General features: G+C 44.0%; 1 protein-coding gene across 5 annotated transcripts in view; it reads left to right on the top strand.

The window, feature by feature from the left end:
- LOC110505813 (nesprin-3) overlaps window positions 1-24094 on the top strand; it is a 52679-nt gene that overhangs the window by 4713 nt on the left and 23872 nt on the right. For 4 of the 5 annotated variants that reach the window (XM_090219356.1, XM_036962339.2, XM_090219355.1 and 1 more), the window contains exons 3-10: window positions 4807-4979; window positions 5470-5608; window positions 8291-8461; window positions 9742-9897; window positions 10193-10648; window positions 14193-14329; window positions 20233-20407; window positions 21581-21763. In XM_090219356.1, coding sequence (XP_090075482.1) covers window positions 4807-4979; window positions 5470-5608; window positions 8291-8461; window positions 9742-9897; window positions 10193-10648; window positions 14193-14329; window positions 20233-20407; window positions 21581-21763 — 1590 coding nt within the window. The remainder of the gene's footprint in view (window positions 1-4806; window positions 4980-5469; window positions 5609-8290; window positions 8462-9741; window positions 9898-10192; window positions 10649-14192; window positions 14330-20232; window positions 20408-21580; window positions 21764-24094) is intronic. The other variant, XM_036962342.2, reaches the window with a different exon arrangement.

The following is a 24094-nucleotide window of genomic DNA, read 5'->3' as shown; positions in this document are numbered from 1 at the left end:
GGTTGGGTTTCACTGTCTCTCTGAGCCTGTCAGTTGTTAGTTAGGGTTGGGTCTCACTGTCTCTCTGAGCCTGTCAGTAGTTAGTTAGGGTTGGGTCTCACTGTCTCTCTTAGCCTGTCAGTAGTTAGTTAGGGTTGGGTTTCACTGTCTCTCTGAGCCTGTCAGTTGTTAGTTAGGGTTGGGTCTCACTGTCTCTCTGAGCCTGTCAGTAGTTAGTTAGGGTTGGGTCTCACTGTTTCTCTGAGCCTGTCAGTACTTAGTTAGGGTTGGGTCTCACTGTCTCTCTGACCCTGTCAGTAGTTAGTTAGGGTTGGGTCTCACTGTCTCTCTGAGCCTGTCAGTAGTTAGTTAGGGTTGGGTCTCACTGTCTCTCTTAGCCTGTCAGTAGTTAGTTAGGGTTGGGTTTCACTGTCTCTCTGAGCCTGTCAGTTGTTAGTTAGGGTTGGGTCTCACTGTCTCTCTGAGCCTGTCAGTAGTTAGTTAGGGTTGGGTCTCACTGTCTCTCTTAGCCTGTCAGTAGTTAGTTAGGGTTGGGTTTCACTGTCTCTCTGAGCCTGTCAGTTGTTAGTTAGGGTTGGGTCTCACTGTCTCTCTGAGCCTGTCAGTAGTTAGTTAGGGTTGGGTCTCACTGTCTCTCTGAGCCTGTCAGTAATTAGTTAGGGTTGGGTCTCACTGTCTCTCTGAGCCTGTCAGTTGTTAGTTAGGGTTGGGTCTCACTGTCTCTCTGAGCCTGTGTTAGTAGTTAGTTAGGGTTGGGTCTCACTGTCTCTCTGAGCCTGTCAGTAGTTAGTTAGGGTTGGGTCTCACTGTCTCTCTTAGCCTGTCAGTAGTTAGTTAGGGTTTGGTCTCACTGTCTCTCTGAGCCTGTGTCCGTAGTTAGTTAGGGTTGGGTCTCACTGTCTCTCTGAGCCTGTGTCAGTAGTTAGTTAGGGTTGGGTCTCACTGTCTCTCTGAGCCTGTCAGTAGTTAGTTAGGGTTGGGTCTCACTGTCTCTCTGAGCCTGTCAGTAGTTAGTTAGGGTTGGGTCTCACTGTCTCTCTGAGCCTGTCAGTTGTTAGTTAGAGTTGGGTCTCACTGTCTCTCTGAGCCTGTGTCAGTAGTTAGTTAGGGTTGGGTCTCACTGTCTCTCTGAGCCTGTGTCAGTAGTTAGTTAGGGTTGGGTCTCACTGTCTTTCTGAGCCTGTCAGTAGTTAGTTAGGGTTGGGTCTCACTGTCTCTCTGAGCCTGTCAGTAGTTAGTTAGGGTTGGGTCTCACTGTTTCTCTGAGCCTGTCAGTACTTAGTTAGGGTTGGGTCTCACTGTCTCTCTGACCCTGTCAGTAGTTAGTTAGGGTTGGGTCTCACTGTCTCTCTGAGCCTGTCAGTAGTTAGTTAGGGTTGGGTCTCACTGTCTCTCTTAGCCTGTCAGTTGTTAGTTAGGGTTGGGTTTCACTGTATCTCTGAGCCTGTCAGTAATTAGTTAGGGTTGGGTCTCACTGTCTCTCTGAGCCTGTCAGTTGTTAGTTAGGGTTGGGTCTCACTGTCTCTCTGAGCCTGTCAGTAGTTAGTTAGGGTTGGGTCTCACTGTCTCTCTGAGCCTGTGTTAGTAGTTAGTTAGGGTTGGGTCTCACTGTCTCTCTGAGCCTGTCAGTAGTTAGTTAGGGTTGGGTCTCACTGTCTCTCTGAGCCTGTGTCAGTAGTTAGTTAGGGTTGGGTCTCACTGTCTCTCTGAGCCTGTCAGTAGTTAGTTAGGGTTGGGTCTCACTGTCTCTCTGAGCCTGTCAGTAGTTAGTTAGGGTTGGGTCTCACTGTTTCTCTGAGCCTGTCAGTACTTAGTTAGGGTTGGGTCTCACTGTCTCTCTGTGCCTGTCAGTAGTTCGTTAGGGTTGGGTCTCACCCTGTCTCTCTGAGCCTGTCAGTAGTTAGTTAGGGTTGGGTCTCACTGTCTCTCTGAGCCTTAGTCAGTACTTAGTTAGGGTTGGGTCTCACCCTGTCTCTCTGAGCCTGTGTCAGTAGTTAGTTAGGGTTGGGTCTCACTGTCTCTCTGACCCTGTCAGTAATTAGTTAGGGTTGGGTCTCACTGTCTCTCTGAGCCTGTCAGTAGTTAGTTAGGGTTGGGTCTCACTGTCTCTCTTAGCCTGTCAGTAGTTAGTTAGGGTTGGGTCTCACTGTCTCTCTGAGCCTGTCAGTAATTAGTTAGGGTTGGGTCTCACTGTCTCTCTGAGCCTGTCAGTAGTTAGTTAGGGTTGGGTCTCACTGTCTCTCTGAGCCTGTCAGTAGTTAGTTAGGGTTGGGTCTCACCAACTAAGTAACTAACGACTGACTCTAACTACAGACAGACTCAGAGAGCCAGTGAGACCAAACCCTGTCTCTCTGAGCCTGTTAGAGTAGTTAGTGTCAGTAGTAGTTAGTGTCAGTAGTTAGTTAGGGTTGGGTCCCACTGTCTCTCTGAGTCTGTGTCAGTAGTTAGAGTAAGACCCATCCCTAACTAACTACTGACATAGGCTCAGAGAGACAGGGTGAGACACAACCCTAACTAGCTACTGACAGTAACTACTGACACAAGCACAGAGAGACAGGGTTGGGTCTCACCATAACTAACTACTGACACTAGTAATTACTGACACTAACTACTAGGGCTGGGCGATATGGCCAAAATGTATCACTGCATTTATTTCATTTTTTAATGGTGTTTTATGTTTTTGAATAATACCATTTCTAACTAGCAGTGAGTGACCCTACAGTGGCAAGACATACATTCTAAGTGATTTCAATGGTGCTTTCTCCATTTTGATTGTTTTATACTGTTCAGGTCAACTTCAACCAAAACAAATTTCCTTCATTTCCATCAATTTCTGCATTTCCTCCACTCATTTGATAACATGTTCACTCTGCCACGTAGCACAATATGGGAATTTTTTTAACCAAATGTTGCAATTGTGATTTAGATCGAAACACTTGAGTGAACTTGTAAATAGCAAATTCATTCTGATTCTATAGTTAGAATATAAATATTAGTGAGCACTTTGAATTCAGTGGTGTTTGACATAACAATGAATGAAATTGCCAGGGAGGAGTTATTGTGACAAGGTAGGAACCAATCTGATGGTCAGTGTTTCCTACGGAACCCTATTATCTTTGGCTACATTAAATATTTCTTAATGTAGCCAACACATTCATGCTTCGCCTATTCCTCTTTGACAGAGAGAGACCAAACATTCAAATTCCGTTATAAAAGGTAGGAATGCCTTTCCAACAGTCTTGAAGGAGTTCCCACATGCTGAGTGCTTGTTTGCTGCTTTTCCTTCACTCTGCTGTCCAACTCATCCCAACCTATCTCAATTGTGTTGAGGTCGGGTAATTGTGGAGGCCAGGTAAGCTGATGCAGCACTCCATCACTCTTCTACTTGTTCAAATAGGCCTTACACAGCCTGGAGGTGTGTTTCAGGTCAATGTCCAGTTGAAAAATAAATTATAGTTCCACTAAGCGCAAACCAGATGGGATGGCATATCACTGCAGAATGCTGTGGTAGCCACGCTGGTTAAGTGTGCCTTGAATTCTAAATAAATCACCCAACAGTGTCACCAGCAAAGCACCATTACACCTCCTCCTCCATGCTTCACGGTGGGAATCACACATGCAGAGATCATCCGTTCACCTTCTCTGCATCTCACAAAGACATAGCGGTTGGAACCAAAAATCTCAAATTTATCAGACCAAAGAACAGATTTCTACCAGTCTAATGTTCATTGCTCGTCTTTCTTGGCTCTAGCAAGTCTCTTCTTATTATTGTTGTCCTTTAGTAGTGGTTTCTTTGCAACAATTCGACCATGAAGGCCTGATTCACGCAGTCTATTCTGAACAGTTGATGTTGAGATGTGTCTGTTACTTGAACTCTGTAAAGCGAAAGGGGGATACCTAGCATTTATTTGGGCTGCAATTTCTGAGGCTGGTAACTCTAATGAACTTATCCTCTGCAGCAGAGGTAACTCTGGGTCTTCCTTTCCTGTGGCGGTCCTCATTAGAGCCAGTTTCATCGTAGCGCTTGATGGTTTTTGTGACTGCACTTGAAGAAGATTGACTGACCTTCATGTCTTAAAGTAATGATGGACTGTCGTTTCTCTTTGCTTTTTTGAGCTGTTCTTGCCATAATACAGACTTGCTCTTTGACCAAATAGGGCTATCTTCTGTATACCACCCCTACCTTGTCACAACACAACTGATTGGCTCAAACGCATTAAGAAGGAAAGACATTCCACAAATGAACTTTTAACAAGGCACACCTGTTAATTGAAATGCCTTCTTGGTGACTACCTCATGAAGCTGGTTGAGAGAATGCCAAAAGTGTACAAAGCTGTCATCATGGCAAAGGGTGGCTACTTTGAAGAATCTCAAATATAGAATATATTTTAATTTGTTAAACACTTTTTTGGGGTACTACATGATTCCATATGTGTTATTTAATAGTTTTGATGTCTTCACCGAGGGTCAAATACCTGTTTCCCACTATTGAGCCAGCCTGAACCATACTGTCAGGCTCGGATACATCTTCTCACATTGTCCTTTCCACCATGGCTGTGGTTATGGCTGTCCTCAACTGGCCACTCAACTTGAAACACTGTAATACAGTAGAACCTTGGTATGGGAATCCAGAGCCGGCCACTACATTAGTCTAATTCCAACTCTCATTTTTCGTTTTGTTGCTTCCACCATCCTCTCAGGTTTGTTTCCCTCGAGGGAAGCTTCTATATGCTTGATCACATTATTGTCTGTCATCACAAAATTCATGATCTCATCAAGCCTCTCTTGTGTGTTATTGGTGGTCAGAAAATCCACCAGTCGGAGCACGAGGGTCATTTGAAGTTTGACAAGGTGCTTGTGGCTGCAGAGGTCTTACTGCAGAACGGTAACCAGGAGACGAGGAACATCACCCATGCCAGACTCAAAGAACTCAAAGCATTATGGGAGGAGACCTGCACCTACATCATCCACTGCCACAGGTATGCTAACTCATGACTCCTCCATAACTCCTCCATGACCCCTCCATGACCCCTATGACCTTCCATGACTTCTATGAGAGCTGAAAATGGCAGGTTAATTACTATAATGTTTCTTTAAAAAGAAACCACAATTAGTAATAAGCATCCTTTCTCTTTTAGAAAGAGAGTGGTCCGTATGTAAACACCAGGAGAGGTTAGCACCACATGGATAATGTAGGCATGAGTGAATATATTCCTTCCAGTAGTTTACACATATTTGTTTAATTACATAGTCACAGCAGAAGCCCTTGTTTAAAAATATATATTTTTAACCCATATAGCTACACATATCAGTTTCGGAGGTCTATTGTTTCTCACCTTGAATATGCCTTCATAAATGCTTAAATATTTCATAATGAAATAATTATTGATAATAGTAAAAAAAATGGTTTATAAATGCTTGTTCATGATTATAAAGTCTTACCTACCATTCCATCTCCTCTTTCCTCAGCCGTATAGAGTGGGTGTGGCTGCACTGGAGTGAGTACCTGAAGGCCTATGAGGAGTTTGAGATGTGGCTGGTCAGCGTGTGTCGCAGTCTGGAGCCGGAGGTGGAGCTGCAGCTGGGGGTGAAGGAGAAATTGTGGCAGGTGAGCAAACACACCAGGTGTTGGGTGTCAACAATAGTGACGTTTAGAGAGGGGAAGAGAGGTTATACTACTGGTACCATTTCAGTAGCCTAGCTTGAACTGTGTTCATAGGCTGTTAGATTCCTACTTCTTGTAGGAAGCCATCTTTGAGTTCATAGTTGAAAACTCTAGCCACATCAATTGAACCAACTAATGCTGCTTATTAAATCTATAGAAGAGCTAGCTTGCTGATTGATGCACCAAGTTCCAGCTGGAAATGGTATCCAATGGGTCGTTCTTCAATTACGGTGACATTTTGGAAACAATGAACTTCATTTTTCTACATTTCCATTTATTTAATTGTATTTGGGTACATCTTCCTATTCTAAATCAACTGATATGGTAGCTTAATTACTTTCAATCATTTGTACCATTTAAGATAACATTGTGCCACCAGTAATAGTAGAAAATAGAGACTTTTTGGTAAATGAGGATTATTTGAAATGGAGGCAAGAAAGGCTCAAATCTAAGGTCATCAATCCTTTAATATACTAAACTGATTTGATGAATCATTTTGCTCACAATGTTATTTCCCTTCATTTAAATTGACTAACACCAAGTGACAATTTGGATTTCGACACACCAAATGATCAACGGAATCCTCAAATGTGTGACATACTAAAAGGGTGTAATTAGCTAATAATTTTCTTTAATATAGACAGACCCCTACCCCGATAACAGTTTGTCACTGGAGAGAATTCTCAAGGTCCTTGTATATCTTTGTAATGAGTCATTTTCAAGGTGGTAACACCAATGACAGACGTTATACTAGTAAAAAAAAGAAAGTATTTTATTATTCTAATGTGTTTGTATTGCTCTATACCTGATCTATACAGTAGATGAAATACCTTTGTTTACTTTATTGCACTCAAAATAATAGATACACTATATATGCAAAAGTATGTGGACACCCCTTCAAATTAGTGGATTTGGCTCTTTCAGCCACACCCGTTGCTGACAGGTGAATAAAATCGAGCACAACGCCATGCAATCTCCATAGACAAACATTAGCATTAGAATGGCCTTACTAAAGAGCTCAGTGGTTCGGGCTGGGCCCCTTAGTTACAGTGAAGGGAAATCTTACCGTTACAGCATACAGTGACATTCTAGATGATTCTGTGCTTCCAACTTTGTGGCAACAGTTTGGGGGAAGACCCTTTCCTGTTTCAGCATGACAATGCCCCCATGCACAAAACTTGGTCCATACAGAAATAGTTTGTCGAGATCGGTGTGGAAGAACTTGAATGGCCTGCCCTGACCTCAACCCCACCAAACACCATTGGGATGAATTGGTATGCCAACTGTGAGCCAGGACTCAACATCAGTGCCCAACCTCACTAATGCTCTTGTGGCTGAATGGAAGCAAGTCCCTGCAGCAATGTTCCAATATTTAGTGGAAAGCCTTCCCAGAAGAGTGGGGGCTGTTATAGCAACAAAGGGGGGACCAACTCCATATTAATACCCATGATTTTGGAATGAGATGTTCACCAAGCAGGTGTCCACATACTTTTGGTCATGTGGTGTATCTCTAAATCCCCAAAACATGTCACTACGACTCTACACATAACTACTGGGACAAGCCAATGTGCTTACCCCAAGCCCTTTAAATAAAGGTGAAATAAAATAAATAATGCAACCACTGTGTCAGATTTTTTTTTAAACACACCATGCTGTAATCTGAGTACGGCGCTCAGAGACCAAAACAACCCAAACAGATATCCGCCATGTTGTGTCGTCAACAGAAGTCCGAAATAGCATTATAAATATTCACTTACCTTTGATAATCTTCATCAGAATGCACTCCCAGGAATCCCAGTTCCACAATAAATGTTTGTTTTGTTCAATAATGTCCATCATTTATGTCCAAATATCTCCTTTTTGTTTGCTGCGCGTTTAGCCAAATTCATGACGCGTGATCACTAGGAGCAGACAAAGTCAAAAAGTTCCGTTACAGTCCGCAGAAACATGTCAAACGATGTATAGAATCAATCTTTAGGATGTTTTTAACATAAATCTTCAATAATGTTCCAACCGGAGAATTACTTTTTCTGTAGAAATGCAATGGAACTCAAGCTAACTCTCACGTGAACGCGCGTGTCCAGCTTGTGTCTCTCTGGCAGACCTCTGACTCATTCCCCTGTCATTCTCCCCTCCTTCACAGTAGAAGCATCAAACAAGGTTCTAAAGACTGTTGACATATAGTGGAAACCTTGGGAAGTGCAATTTGACCCCTTAGACACTGTGTATTCGATAGGCCAAGAGTTGAAAAACTACAAACCTCAGATTTCCCACTTCCTGGTTGGATTTTTTTCCAGGTTTTTGCCTGCCATATGAGTTCTGTTATACTCACAGACATCATTCAAACAGTTTTAGAAACTTCAGAGTGTTTTCTATCCAAATCTACTAATAATATGCATATATTAGCAACTGGGCCTGAGTAGCAGACAGTTTACTCTGGGCACCTTATTCATCCAAGCTACTCAATACGGCCCCCAGCCCAAAGACATTAAATAATGCATAAACATAACTTTTTGCAGTAGAAAGGACTTGTATTATGTTTTATTATTGATAAACAATTCAAAAGCCACCCAAATGTAATGTAATCTAACGTGTGTGTGGCGTGTTTGTGTGTGTGTGTTCCAGGTAGACAACCAGCGCGTCCTGCTGAGTGACGTCCAGAACCAGGCACTGTTGCTGGAGAGGCTGGTGGACGAGGCTGCAGCGCTGAACAACCGCATCCAGGATCCCAGTGTGGACCAGGAAGCACAGGAGAGACTCCATCTGGCCTATAACAGCATACGGGACAAGGCTGATGTGCGTGCGTGTGCGTGTGCGTGTGTGTGTGTGTGTGTGTGTGTGTGTGTGTGTGTGTGTGTGTGTGTGTGTGTGTGTGTGTGTGTGTGTGTGTGTGTGTGTGTGTGTGTGTGTGTGTGTGTGTGTGGTATAAGGGAGGCTTTCTCATTCAAAGTCTTTCCACCTATCCCCTGGATTTCTCTGCACAAAACCCAGGCTAGCATTCCTGTATAGACCTTAGGGAGATAATGTGTACACCACGATTACTGTCAGGGTAGACTATATAGCAAAGATAATGTAATGATTGAAACCATGTTGCCGTTTCAATCGCAGGCAGACAGACAGGCTGACGGTTACAGAGTACAGTAACTTCTACATTACTGTACTCTGCACTCTACGTTACTGTACTCTGCACTCTACGTTACTGTACTCTGCACTCTACGTTACTGTACTCTGCACTCTACGTTACTGTACTCTGCACTCTACGTTACTGTACTCTGCACTCTACATTACTGTACTCTTCTAGAGTTACGTCTGTGTCTCTGAATGTTGTTGGTAAATACTCTTCAAATTGTGCTAAGCTTTCTTTTGTTGTATAGTTCCTTTGTTCTCTTCTTCACACTATCAAGACAATGCCATTCCTGTTTCTATCTGCGTTTCATTGCCCTTTGAAACATCTGACAGGATGGAGCCCGACCATAGTCCTCTCCTCTGTCTGTCTCTCTTTTCAAAGGGTCTTCCTGGCCCATTTGAACATCATTTAACTCGTGGCAGAGCCGTGTGTTTGGTCCAAGGGGGAATGCCATTGTAATGATTGATGTTCTCTTTCATATTGAAGTTGTTGCTTATTAATAGAGCACATTTCTTCCCCTACACTTAGAACAAAGCTGGACCAGCTAGTTCTAATCTAAGTTAAATCAAATGTTATTCTGAATAAGATGCTATTCTACTATTCTCCAGTACACCAATGAGGTTTCTTTATTCAAAGCAATTTGCATGTATCTGCTCCATATTGATATGGGTTTCTTTCCTTTTATTAGCTCTTTCTCTGGTTCCGTTATTATCATAGAGCATCGTGGACCCCAGGAAGACTAACTGCTGCTTCAGCAGTAGCTAATGGGGATCCTCATAAAATAGTAAACACTGAATCAGTTTTTTTTTGTTTAAATGTTTTTTTTTATAAAGGTTACTTGGCTTTTAAAAGGGCAATCTGGGATTTGAAAAGCAACAATCAATGGCTATATCACACATTTTTAAGTGAAAAAAATATATGTACTAATCCCAGATTTTCATGTCAACAGGAGAGGCTGTCGGTGCTGCAGAAGATGGCTGAAGAGCACCAGATGTACCAGAGAGACGTCCTGAAGTTCCAGGCCTGGCTGGTGTCCAAGACTAAGGAGCTCAACACCCTCACTGAGACAGATGACACAGCCGAGAACAAACTCCGAGCCCTACAGGTGAGAGAAGTACACCCTAGTCACATGACTTCTGGGAGGGACAGGTGAGAGAAGTACACCCTAGTCACATGACTTCTGGGAGGAACAGGTGAGAGAAGTACACCCTATTCACATGACTTGCATTTTAAATGAGGTTTGATTTGACTTGATTTGATTCTGCTGGGAGGGACACATACCATGCTAAGAACATTTCCTTGTAATTTCCTTAGTTTTGTGTCATGGATTTGAAAGAATATGATGAAGTTTCAGTAGGGTAGAGAATCAGGACACAGCCTAACCCTCTCTCCTCTGTCAGACCCTGGATGACAACGTGGCCAGTGAGGAGAGGACGCTGCAGCACATTGAGGTCATGGCGGAGGCAGTGCGGGCCAACACGTCCCCCGGGGGGGCAGATGTGGTGGTGGAGGAAGCAGAGGAGCTGCGTCTGGACTGGCAGAGGCTGAGACAGAGCCTGTGTGAGGCCGGAGAGAGCCTGAAGAGCAGCCTGGAGTCTCAGAGCCAGTACCAGAGCCGCTGCCAGCGTCTAGGGGAGGACATCGGCCAGCTCCGGGGCCTGCTCCACAGACTGACCAGAGACCTGGAGACAGCCAGGGAGAGAGACAGGACCGGAGATCTGGAGACAGCCAGGGAGGGAGACAGGACCGGAGATCTAGAGACAGCCAGGGAGGGAGACAGGACCAGAGACCTGGAAACAGCCAGGGAGGGAGACAGGATTGAGGAACAGATGGTTGGGCAGTGGAGGAAATACATGGTGGGTTTGGGCTCACTCTCTATTACTTCCTGTATAATCTCTCTCTCTCTCCGACAGTTCTCTATGCTACTTTCACTCCTCAACCCTATGGTTTACAGCTTTAGTTACGAGCTACAACAAGGGTCTGACACTGCATGGGTGGTTGCTCTAACTATTACCTGGCAGGAATTGCCCTCTGACTGAATGCCTGGGAGAGGTGTGGTGGAAATGAGAGAGAGAAGATAATGATTGTGGGCTGGTATTGTAACCTTACAGTAAAAACATACATGTTGTGGGAAGGTGTGGTAGGGCAGGTTCCAACAGTCTATGTGTATCAATAGTTTGAAGTAGCTTCTTTTTGTTATCTATTGTACTTCATCCTCACTGATTTGAATAATTGTGACAGATGAAAGGAAATGCCTCCATAGGCTTTCAGTACATTGCTTACACCTGTCCTGTCTGTTCAGTAGGTTAGTGTTTTTCATCATGAATCTTGTTCTGGAGGCAACTCTGCAGTGTTCACTAGCTGGCACAGCCACAATGTCATAAAATCTGATTTTAAACCTAATCTTAACCCTAACCTTAACCAAACTGATAAACCTAAAAATTAAGGCCAAAAAGCAAACATTTTTGTTCATACATTTTTTACCTTATAGACCATTTTTACTTTGCAGATGGCCTATCTAAGGGGAAATTGCTCGGTTCTGCCTCCATCTCATGACAATAAACGTCAACCTGCGTCTGTTCAGATCAGTGAAGATGGTGGCAAGGAAGCGAGTCTAGGAAGCGAGGCTAGGAAGTGAGGCTAGGAAGCCACTGTAGAATATTTAGATCAGACTGAGAAACCAAAGCTGGCAGATGAGGCAAGCAGTTCTTAACCACTCTTTTAATCCTCAACAAACAAAAGCATTCTTGACAATTCATATCAGTGGAATGAAAGCAGCAGGCACCAAGAGGCCTCTGAGGCTGTAATCGGTTAACTCTGGCAAAGGAGGAAATTAATTGGGCGTTCCCCAAGGGTCAGTACTGGGGCCCCTCCTCTTCAGCCTGTACGTTAATGATCTGCGTTCTGTCTGTACTGGGTCGGAAGTTCAAATGTATGCAGATGATACAGTGATATATGTGCATGTAAAGAGCAAACAACAAGCTGCACAAGAACCCACTACTGTAATGGTCCAGGTTACAAAGTGGCTCAGTGACTCATGTTTGCATCTCAATGTGAAAAAAACATTTTTCTTTGTTCACAAAGAGGACAACTGATGCTACTGAGCCAGATGTCTGTGTTTAACTGATGCTACTGAGCCAGATGTCTGTGTTTAACTGATGCTACTGAGCCAGATGTCTGTGTTTAACAGATGCTACTGAGCCAGATGTCTATGTGTAACTGATGCTACTGAGCCAGATGTCTGTGTGTAACTGATGCTACTGAGCCAGATGTCTGTGTTTAACAGATGCTACTGAGCCAGATGTCTATGTGTAACTGATGCTACTGAGCCAGATGTCTGTGTGTAACTGATGGTACTGAGCCAGATGTCTGTGTTTAACTGATGCTACTGAGCCAGATGTCTGTGTTTAACTGATGCTACTGAGCCAGATGTCTGTGTTTAACTGATGCTACGGAGCTAGATGTCTGTGTTTAACTTATGCTACTGAGCCAGATGTCTGTGTGTAACTTATGCTACTGAGCCAGATGTCTGTGTGTAACTGATGCTACTGAGCCAGATGTCTGTGTGTAACTGATGCTACTGAGCCAGATATCTGTGTGTAACTGATGCTACTGAGCCAGATGTCTGTGTTTAACTGATGCTACTGAGCCAGATGTCTGTGTGTAACTGATGCTACTGGGCCAGATGTCTGTGTGTAACTGATGCTACTGAGCCAGATGTCTGTGTGTAACTGATGCTACTGAGCCAGATGTCTGTGTGTAACTGATGCTACTGAGCCAGATGTCTGTGTGTAACTGATGCTACTGAGCCAGATGTCTGTGTGTAACTGATGCTACTGAGCCAGATGTATGTGTGTAACTGATGCTACTGAGCCAGATGTCTGTGTGTAACTGATGCTACTGAGCCAGATGTCTGTGTGTAACTGATGCTACTGAGCCAGATGTCTGTGTGTAACTGATGCTACTGAGCCAGATGTCTGTGTGTAACTGATGCTACTGAGCCAGATGTCTGTGTGTAACTGATGCTACTGAGCCAGATGTCTGTGTGTAACTGATGCTACTGAGCCAGATGTCTGTGTGTAACTGATGCTACTGAGCCAGATGTCTGTGTGTAACTGATGCTACTAAACCAGATGTCTGTGTGTAACTGATGCTACTGAGCCAGATGTCTGTGTGTAACTGATGCTACTGAGCCAGATGTCTGTGTGTAACTGATGCTTCTGAGCCAGATGTCTGTGTGTAACTGATGCTACTGAGCCAGATGTCTGTGTGTAACTGATGCTACTGAGCCAGATGTCTGTGTGTAACTGATGCTACTGAGCCAGATGTCTGTGTGTCAGGGGAGAAGCTCCAGGTGGTATTCCATGTTAAGTACCTTGGCATCATACTTGATTCCAACCTCTTTTTTTTCTTTTTTTTAAGCAGTTGAAAAGGGGAACTCAAATAACCAAATCCAACCTAGCTAATTTCCGATTCATATGAAATTGTTTGACTACAGAGGTAGCAAAACTGTACTTAAATGGTATGATATTCCCTCACTTATTATACTGCTTGACTGGTTGGGCCCAAGCTCGCTGTACAACATTCAGTCTGTCTGCAAACAGGCTCTCAACGTGCTTGATTGAAAGCTCAATATCCATCATCACTGTTACATCCTCAGAAATCACGAGTTCCTGAGTTGGGAAAATCTTGTGCAATACACTGACGCATGTCTTGTATTCAAGGATTAGCACCTTTCGTCCGTCTGCTTTCTCTGTGAGAACTTCCCATGTCTGGAATACACTGACATCAGACACACACAGCTGCACCGCCTATCACACCTTCACAAAAAACATTAAGACATGGCTATAGGCCAATCAGACTTGTGAACATAATCCCTAGCTGTGTTTTGCCGCTTTCCATGTTATGAGGTGTGTAAACACTTTTTCATGTATTGCATTTATGTTTTTATGTGTTGCTTTTATGGATTTTGTTTAGTCGCTGTGCTGTTGCTCTGTCTGCTTGCTACATGTTGCTTGTCCTATGTTTTCACTGCTTATTGTTTGTCTGTATTGTTAATGTAATTGTTTTTAATAACATGCCCCGAGACTGTGGTTGAAAATTAACCATCTGGCTAAAACTGGCACTTTTACTGAAACGTTGATTAATGTGCACTGTCCCTGTAAAAAAAGAAATGAACTCAAACTCAAGTTGGTGTTCATGCCAATTTGGTTGTTGATGTTGGTGTGTGATTGTTTGGGTGTAGAGAATGAGCTGCCAGGTGGTCTAGCCTCGTCTCTGGATATGTCCCAAATGGTTTCCTATCCCCTTTGTAATGCTTTTGACCAGGGCTCAAAAAGGTAATATTCACTGTGATGTGTATTTTTCCTTATTTCTCTCTGTTGGTATTCCTCCGCTCAGAACATCCGGAATACTTTATTGGCAGAGGAATCCCAGGTGGAGCGCCTCAAGGCCCAGCTTAAAGAACTCTTCCACTTTTCCCAAGATTCCCAGCATCTCTCTGACGACGTCCTGGCTGTGGTGAAGGAACAGCAGAGGTGAGTTGACATGTAGGATATGTCCCAAATGCAACCCTATCCCCTATTTAGTACACTACTTTTGACTAGTAAGGGGGGGGGGGGAATCGATACTTTGACTCCAAGTATTGATTTGTAAATAAAAAATGCATATTTTTTGCTAGGTAGTGTTAGCTAGCGCTGGTCATCCTATATCTTGTTCTCCAAGTATCGTGATAATAACGTATCGTGAGGTCCCTGGCAATTCCCAGCCTTAATTTTGACCAGAGCCTTATCGGCCCTGGTAAAAGGTAGTGAACTACGCCTCCCGAGTGGCACAGTGTTCTAAGGCACTGCACCGCACTCCTAGCTGTGCCACTAGAAATTCAGGGTTCGCGTCCAGGCTTTATCGCAGCTGACTGCGACCGGGAGACCCATGGGGTGGCCCAGCATTGTCCGGGTTAGGGGTGGGTTTGGCCAGTAGGGATGTTCTTGTGCCATCGCTCTCTAGCAACTCCTGTGGCGGGCCAGGCGCAATGCACGCCAACACGATCTCCGGGTGTACCGTGTTTCCTCCGACACATTGGTGCGTCTGGCTTCCGGGTTAAGCGGGTGTGTCAAGAAGCAGTGCAGCTTGGCTTTGTTGTGTTTCGGAGCACGCATGGCTCTTGACCTTCGCCTCTCACAAGTCCGTACGGGAGTTGCAGCGAAGGGACAAGACTAACTACCAATTGGATACCATGAAGTTGGGGTGAAAAAGGACAAATTATTATTTATTTTTTTAAAGGGTAGGGAACTATAACGGGAATGCATCATTATCCATACTCTAAGATACTTCATATTAACTAATGTGAGAGAGTTGGAGAGGTGGCATCTGCCACATTTGCTCTCACTCTCTCTGTGATTTCTATTCAGTGAAGGAGAAGGAACAAGGAGAGGAAGATGCTTTTTCAGACTATTGACATTCACCTTCAGAGGGATGGTTCAGCAGAATTTGCATAAGCCAACTGTCTATTCTTCCATAGGATATCAGGTTCCATGCCTTTTCATGCTCTAACTTGTCGTAACTAATGTGACGGTTAAGAATCCTAACACCTCTTTGTGGTCTAATAAAGGGCATAACATGTGGAGATCATCCGTTCACCTACTCTGCGTCTCACAAAGTCACAGCAGTTGGAACCAAAAATCTCAAATTTGGACTCATCAGACAAATTTCCACCAGTCTAGTGTCTATTTCTTGTGTTTCTTGGCCTAAGCAAGTGTCTTCTTCTTATTGGTGTCCTTTAAATCAAATCAAAGTTTATTTGTCACGTGTGCTGAATACAACAGGTTCACCTTACAGTGAAATGTTGACTTACAGGCTCTAACCAATAGTGCAAAAAAAGGTATTAGGTGAACAATAGGTAAGATAAAATATAAAAACAACAGTAAAAAGACAGGCTATATACAGTAGCGAGGCTATAAAAGTAGTGAGGCTACATACAGACACCGGTTAGTCAGGCTGATTGAGGTAGTATGTACATGTAGATATGGTTAAAGTGACTATGCATGTATGATGATCAGAGAGTAGCAGTAGCGTAAAAGAGGTGTTGGCGGATGGTGGGTGGGACACAATGCAGATAGCCCGGTTAGCCAATGTGCGGGAGCACTGGTTGGTCGGCCCAATTGAGGTAGTATGTACATGAATGTATAGTTAAAGTGACTATGCATATATGATAAACAGAGAGTAGCAGAAGCAGCGTAGGGAGGCACACAATGCAAATAGTCCGGGTAGCCATTTGATTACCTGTTCGGGAGTCTTATGGCTTGGGGGTAAAAACTGTTGAGAAGCCTTTTTGTCCTAGACTTGGCACTCCAGTACTGCTTGCCATGCGGTAGTAGAGAGAACAGTCTATGAATGGGGTGGCTGGGGTCTTTGACAATTTGTAGGGCCTTTCTCTGACACCGCCTGGTATAGAGGTCCTGGATGGCAGGAAGCCAGTGATGTACTGGGCCGTACGCACTACCCTCTGTAGTGCCTTGCGGTCAGAGGCCAAGCAATTGCCGTACCAGGCAGTGATGCACTCAGTCAGGATGCTCTCGATGTTGCAGCTGTAGAACCTTTTGAGGATCTCAGGACCCATGCCAAATATTTTTAGTTTCCTGAGGAATAGGCTTTGTCATGCCCAATTCACAACTGTCTTGGTGTGTTTGGACCATTCTTGTTTGTTGTTGATGTGGACACCAAGGAACTTGAAGCTCTCAACCTGCTCCACTACAGCCCCGTCGATGAAAAAGGGGGCGTGCTCAGTCCTCCTTTTCCTGTAGTCCACCAATAATCTCCTTAGTCTTGGTTACATTGAGGGATAGGTTGTTATTCTGGCACCACCCAGCCAGGTCTCTGACTTTCTCCCTATAGGCTGTCTCGTCGTTGTCGGTGATCAGGCCTACCACTGTTGTGTCGTCTGCAAACTTAATGATGGTGTTGGAGTCATGCCTTCCATGCAGTCGTGGGTGAACGGGGAATACAGGAGGGGACTGAGCACGCACCCCTGGGGAGTTCCAGTGTTGAGGATCAGCGTGGCCGATGTGTTGCTACCTACCCTCACAACCTGGGTGCGGCCTGTCAGGCAGTTCAGGATCCAGTTGCAGAGGGAGGTGTTTAGTCCCAGGATCCTTAGCTTAGTGATGAACTTTGAGGGTACAATGGTGTTGACAGCTGAGCTGTCGTCAATGAATAGCATTCTCACATAACTGTTCCTTTTGTCCAGGTTGGAAAGTGTAGTGTGGAGTGCAATAGAGATTGCATTATCTGGGAATCTGTTTGGGCGGTATGGAAATTGGAGTGGGTCTAGGGTTTCTGGGATAATGGTGTTGATGTGAGCCATTACCAACCTTTGAAAGCACTTCATGGCTACGGGTCTGTAGTCATTTAGGCAGGTTGCCTTTGTGTTCTTGGGCACAGGGACTATGGTGGTCTGCTTGAAACATGTTGGTATTACAGACATAATCAGGGACATGTTGAAAATGTCAGTGAAGACACCTGTCAGTTGGTCAGCACATGCCTGGAGCACACGTCCTGGTAATCGGTCTGGCCCCTGTATTTTGACCTGTTTAAAGGTCTTACTCACATCGGCTACGGAGTGTGTGATCACATAGTCGTCCGGAACAGCTGATGCTCTCATGCATGCCTCAGTGTTGCTTGCCTCGAAGCGAGCATAGAAGTGATTTAGCTCATCTGGTAGGCTTGTGTCACTGGGCAGCTCGCGGCTGTTCTTCCCTTTGTAGTCTGTAATAGTTTGCAAGCCCTGCCACATAAGACGAGCATCAGAGCCAGTCTAGTATGATTCAATCTAAGCCCTGTATTGACGCTTTGCCTGTTTGATGGTTCATCGCAGGGCATAGCAGGATTTCTTGTAAGTTTCCGGGTTAGAGTCTCGCACCTTGAAAGCGGCAGCTCTACCCTTTAGCTCAGTGCAAATGTTGCCTGTAATCCATGGCTTCTGGTTGGGGTATGTACGTACAGTCACTGTGGGGACGACGTCTTCGATGGACTTATTGATAAAGCCAGTGACTGATGTGACGTACTCCTCAATGCCAACAGAAGAATCCGGGAACATGTTCCAGTCTGTGATAGCAAAACAGTCCTGCATCTGCTTCATCTGACCACTTTTTTATAGACTGAGTGGTGCTTCCTGCTTTAATTTTTGCTTGTAAGCAGGAATCAGGAGGATAGAGTTGTGGTCGGATTTACCAAATGGAGGGCGAGGGAGAGCTTTGTACGTACTTCTGTGTGTGGAGTACAGGTGATCTAGAATTATTTTCCCTCTGGATGCACATTTAACATGTTGATGGAAATTTGGTAGAACTGATTTACGTTTCCCTGCATTAAAGTGTCCGGCCACTAGGAGCGCCACCTCTGGGTTATTGGTTTCCTGTTTGCTTATTTCCTTTATACAGCTGACTGAGTGCGGCCTTAGTGCCAGCATCTGTCTGTGGTGGTAAATAAACAGCTATGAAAAGTATAGCTGAGAACTCTCTAGGCAAGTAGTGTGGCCTGCAATTTATCACAATATACTCTACTTCAGGCGAGCAAAATCTAGAGACTTCCTTAGATTTTGTGCACCAGCTGTTGTTTACAAATATGCACAGACCCCCCCCCCCCTCGTCTTACGAGGAGTGTGCTGTTCTATCTTGCCGGTGCAGCATGTATCTCGCTAGCTGAATATCCATGTCGTCATTCAGCCACGATTCCGTGAAACATAAGATATTACAGTTTGTGATGTCCTGTTGGTAGGATATTCGTGATCGTACCTCGTCTAGTTTATTGTCCAATGATTGCACGTTGGCGAGTAGTATTGACGGTAACGGCAGCTTTCACACTCGCCTTTTCCGGGTCTTGACCAGGCATCCGGTTCTTTGTCCTCTGTACCTGTGTCGCTTCCTCTTGCAAATAACGGTGATCTCGGCCCTGCCGGGTGTTTGGAGAATGTCTTGTGCGAAAAAAATCTTAGTTTAATCTGAGGTGAGTGATCGCTGTCCTGATATCCAGAAGCTCTTTTTTTGCCGTAAGATATGGTTGCAGAAACATTATGCATAAAATAAGTTACAAATAACGTGAAAAACCCCCACATAATACCACAATTGGTTGGGCGGCCATAAAACTGCTGACATTTCTTCCGGTGCCATTTTTAGTAGTGGTTTCTTTGCAGCAATTCAACCATGAAGGCCTGATTCACACAGTCTCCTCTGAACAGTTCATGTTGAGATGTGTCTGTTACTTGAACTCTGAAGCATTTATTTTTGCTGCATTTTCTGAGGCTGGTAACTCTAATGAACTTATCCTCTGCAGCAGAGGTAACTCTGGGTCTTCCTTTCCTGTGGTGGTCCTCATGAGAGCCAGTTTCATCATAGAGCTTGATATTTTTTGAGACTGCACAAATTTCCCAGATTTACTGACCTTCATGTCTTAAAGTAATGATGGACTGTCGTTTCTCTTTGCTTATTTGAGCTGTTCTTGCCATAATACAGAACTGGGTATTTTGCCAAATAGAGCTATCCCCTACCTTGTCACAACACAACTGATTGACTCAAACTCATTAAGAAGGAAAGAAATTCCACAAATGAACTTTTAACAAGGCACACCTGTTATTTGAAATGCATTCCAGGTGACTACCTCATGAAGCTGGTTGAGAGAATGCCAAGAGTTTGCAAAGCTGTCGTCAAGGCAAAGGGCGGCTACTTTGAAGAATCTCAAATATAAAATATGTTTAGATTTGTTTACCACTTTTTTGGGTACTACATGATTCCATGTGTTATGTCATAGTTTTGATATGTTCTCTATTATTAGAAAATAGTAAAATAAAGAAAGACCCTTGAATTAGTAGGTGTGTCCAAACTTTTGACTGGTACTGTACATTCCTCATACATGTAACCATTAACTTCTGGTGTAGCAAGTATTTAAAAGTACAACCCAACACCGTATACAGGGGTATTTTTGAAATACTGATGGGATGATTTTCAATACCCTATTGCTCAGGGAGTGTGTGCTACACCACTGCTTATAACTTAAGTTAAGTTAATCATAAGTTAATCATAAGTTAATCATGTAAGATATAAATTATCTCCAGCTCGGGTCCAGCTCCTGGATCAAGATCCTTGCTGCCTAAATGAGTTTTGTGCGTAAAAACAAAATTGTTTGTATATAGCTTCTTTCTTTTTGTAGCACCCCTTGTGTTCACTGCCTATAATACCGTATACCACGGTATGAAAATCTGCTTACCCTCCAACACTAGTTCATATTTCTTTAATTCATGTAAAGTTACATACCTAAAAAAAATGATGTTCAAGCTCAGTTTTTCCTCTGAAAGACAATATTTAAACAAATATCTTCAGCAATCTTGGTCTTTGCATGAAAAGCACCATATCTAACCGGTCTTATGCTCATTTTCTTTGTCCCCGTGCAGTGTGAAATGTCGTGCTATGAAGCTATGTGTGGAGTCAGAGTTGGGGCTGAGACAAGTGCTGCAGGACCCTCTGCATGGATTCTCTCAGTGGAGTCAGGTTGTCTCTCAAGTGCTGGAGTCTTCTGCTGAAGTGTCTGAGTTCTCACACGTCGCCATGCTGGTGCAGAACATCCAGGTAGGAACAGCACACTGAAGACTGCTATTGATTTTAATCAACTATTATTCCACCAGGCTTAAAACTGGAATTATTAATGGTGAAACTGCCATGTCCGTTTAGGATATTACAACAACAAACTGTTGAACAGCAGAAGATGTACAGCAGTAATGTTTTACACACTGCTGGATGCACCTCACCTTTCATTCACAAAGTAAAAACAATAACAGAGGTGCATGGACAGACAGTGGCCCTAATGCGGATCCCATCTTTAAATGGGATGTAGCAGGACGTAAACAAACAACAAAATAATTTTAATACAGTAAAGCAAAATGCATAGAGAAAAAGTTCAACTCATATTTACAGTAAGAGTCACTCCCATCAATCAAACCGCTACTCCTCCATGCTAATTTCCCAGATGTTTCCCAGATGCAAGAATAGGAACCAACAATGGAATGTTTGTTCTATTCCTCCAGGCTATCTCTATCTCGGGGACACACACACATCTCATCTATAGAATGCCCAGTTAGACCAGAGACATATGTCTCACATGCACCACTGTTGATAGACTGGAATGTGTCTGTTTGGTTTTTTTATCACCAAGACATTAACCAATTGTCAACTTCAAGCTATCTCTAGTAAAACCCATGTCCTCGACACCCAGACTAGCTGCAGGTAGCTAGAGGGACACCATAAAACTCAGCATTAGCAGGCCAGTCTTACTCTAAGTTAAATATATAATAGTTTACTATTAATATCCACCAAATCAGGTTAGTATGTAATTTTTTATTTCGTCACGCGTCCTCGCCTTCTCCATCAGAAAATGACTTCCTCCTAATATAAACTCCCCTCCAGATATGGGAGTAATGACAGCAAAGGTCAGGGAGCTCAATCAATCCCTGATCTGTGAAAAAGAAGATATGCTTGCTGTACTTTCACACCAAGAAATGTGTGATCTATCTACTGGAGGCACATATTTCTACTACACATAGCTTTCATCTATGGCGTGTTCCCTCTTAAATCGTTATTTTTCTTTGTATCTCCCCCTTTTTTCTCTCCTTCCCCTTTCAATATCCCCTCTTTTACTGTCTTCCATCTACACACTTACACTTTTCTTGATTTATCCCCTGCCTATATATATATATATTTTTTTCCCCTCACTGTCTTTCCCTATTTTGCTCATCCCCCCTACAGAGGTTGCTGAAGCACAGTCTGCAGCTGCAGGAGCAGTTGCGTTTGATGCTGTTGAAGAGAGATCTGCTGTGTTCAGTGTTTGGCTCAGACAGCGCAGAGAGTCTAATGACAGCGCTCAATGACACCGTGAGGAAAAGGGAGTTGCTGCACAACCAGCTGCTGCAGAGGAAAGCAAGACTGCAGGTGTGTGGTGTGGTGTGTGGTGTGGTGTGTGTTTGTCATAGACCAATTCTGATAGCTTTTAGCCGTACCCTTATCCTACTCCTCCTCTGTTCCTCTGGTGATGTAGAGGTGAATCCAGGCCCTGCAGTGCCTAGCTCCACTCCTATAACCTACCAGGTACCACCCCAAAGCCGTAAACACGGGCACCCTCATAAATATCCTCCTAACCAACTTGCCCTCTAAATACACCTCTGCTGTTTTCAACCAAGATCTCAGCGATCACTGCCTCATTGCCTGCATCCTTAATGGGTCAGCGGTCAAACGACCTCCACTCATCACTGTCAAACGCTCCCTGAAACACTTCAGCGAGCAGGCCTTTCTAATCGACCTGGCCCGGGTATCCTGGAAGGATATTGATCTCATCCCGTCAGTAGAGGATGCCTGGTTATTTTTTTTAAATGCCTTCTTCACCATCTTAACTAAGCATGCCCCATTCAAGAAATTTAGAACCAGGAACAGCTCTTGGTTCTCTCCAGACCTGACTGCCCTTAACCAACACAAAAACATCCTGTGGCGTTCTGCATTCGCATTCAACAGCCCCCGTGATATGCAACTTTTCAGGGAAGCTAGAAACCAATACACACAGGCAGTTAGAAAAGCCAAGGCTAGCTTCTTCAAGCAGAAATGTATTTCCTGCAAAACAAACTCAAAAAAGTTCTGGGACACTGTAAAGTCCATGGAGAATAAGAACACCTCCTCCCAGCTGCCCACTGCACTGAAGATAGGAAATACTGTCACCACCGATAATCCACTATAATTGAGAATTTCAATAAGCATTTTTCTACAGCTGGCCATGCTTTCCACCTGGCTACCCCAACCCCGGTCAACAGCACTGCATCCCCCCACTGCAACTCGCCCAAGCCTTCCCCATTTCTCCTTCTCCCAAATCCAGTCAGCCGATGTTCTGAAAGTGCCTCAAAATCTGGACCCCTTCATATCAGCCGGGCTAGACAATCTGGACCCTTTCTTTCTAAAACTATCTGCCGAAATTATTGCCACCCCTATTACTTGCCTGTTCAACCTCTCTTTCGTGTTGTCTGAGATTCCCAAAGATTGGAAAGCAGCTGCGGTCATCTCCCTCTTCAAAGGGGGGGACACTCTTGACCCAAACTGCTACAGACCTATATCTACCCTACCCTGCCTTTCTAAGTTCTTCGAAAGCCAAGTCCCCCCTTATCTCAGCTCGCTGGTCACCATAGCAGCACCCAACTGTAGCACGCACTCCAGCAGGTATATTTCTCTGGTCACCCCCAAAACCAATTCTTCCTTTGGCCGCCTCTCCTTCCAGTTCTCTGCTGCCAATGACTGGAACGAACTACAAAAATCTCTGAAACTGGAAACACTTATCTCCCTCACTAGCTTTAAGCACCAGCTGTCAGAGCAGCTCACAGATTACTGCACCTGTTCATTAGAGGTCGACCGATTAATCGGAATGGCCGATTAATTAGGGCCGTTTTCATAACAATCGGAAATCGGTATTTTTGGGCGCCTATTTGCCGATTTAAAAAATAAATAAAAAATAAATACATTTTGTTTTGTTTTTATACCTTTATTTAACTTGGCAAGTCAGTTAAGAACACATTCTTATTTTCAATGACGACCTAGGAACGGTGGGTTAACTGCCTGTTCAGGGGCAGAACGACAGATTTTCACCTTGTCAGCTCGGGGGATCCATCTTGCAACCTTACAGTTAACTAGTCCAACGCAATAACGACCTGCCTCTCTCTCGTTGCACTCCACAAGGAGACTGCCTGTTCCACGAATGCAGTAAGCCAAGGTAAGTTGCTAGCTAGCATTAAACTTATCTTATAAAAAACAATCAATCATAATCACTAGTTAACTACACATGGTTGATGATATTACTAGATATTATCTAGCGTGCCTGCGTTGCATATAATCTGACTGAGCATACAAGCATCTGACTGAGCGGTGGTAGGCAGAAGCAGGCGTGTAAACATTCATTCAAACAGCACTTTCGTGCGTCAAGCATTGTGCTGTTTATGACTTCAAGCCTATCAACTCCCGAGATGAGGCTGGTGTAACCGAAGTGAAATGGCTAGCTAGTTAGCGCGCGCTAATAGCGTTTCAAACGTCACTCGCTCTGAGCCTTCTAGTAGTTGTTCCCCTTGCTCTGCATGGGTAACGCTGCTTCGATGGTGGCTGTTGTCGTTGTGTTGCTGGTTCGAGCCCAGGGAGGAGCGAGGAGAGGGACGGAAGCTATACTGTTACACTGGCAATACTAAAGTGCCTATAAGAACATCCAATAGTCAAAGGTTAATGAAATACAAATGG

Source organism: Oncorhynchus mykiss, chromosome 25 (assembly GCF_057628025.1).
Source record: "Oncorhynchus mykiss isolate SJ-2025 chromosome 25, ASM5762802v1, whole genome shotgun sequence".
In the NCBI taxonomy this organism is placed as follows: Eukaryota; Metazoa; Chordata; class Actinopteri; order Salmoniformes; family Salmonidae; genus Oncorhynchus; species Oncorhynchus mykiss.
Note: the sequence above shows the minus strand (reverse complement) of the source record. Positions and strands in the feature narration are given on the sequence as shown.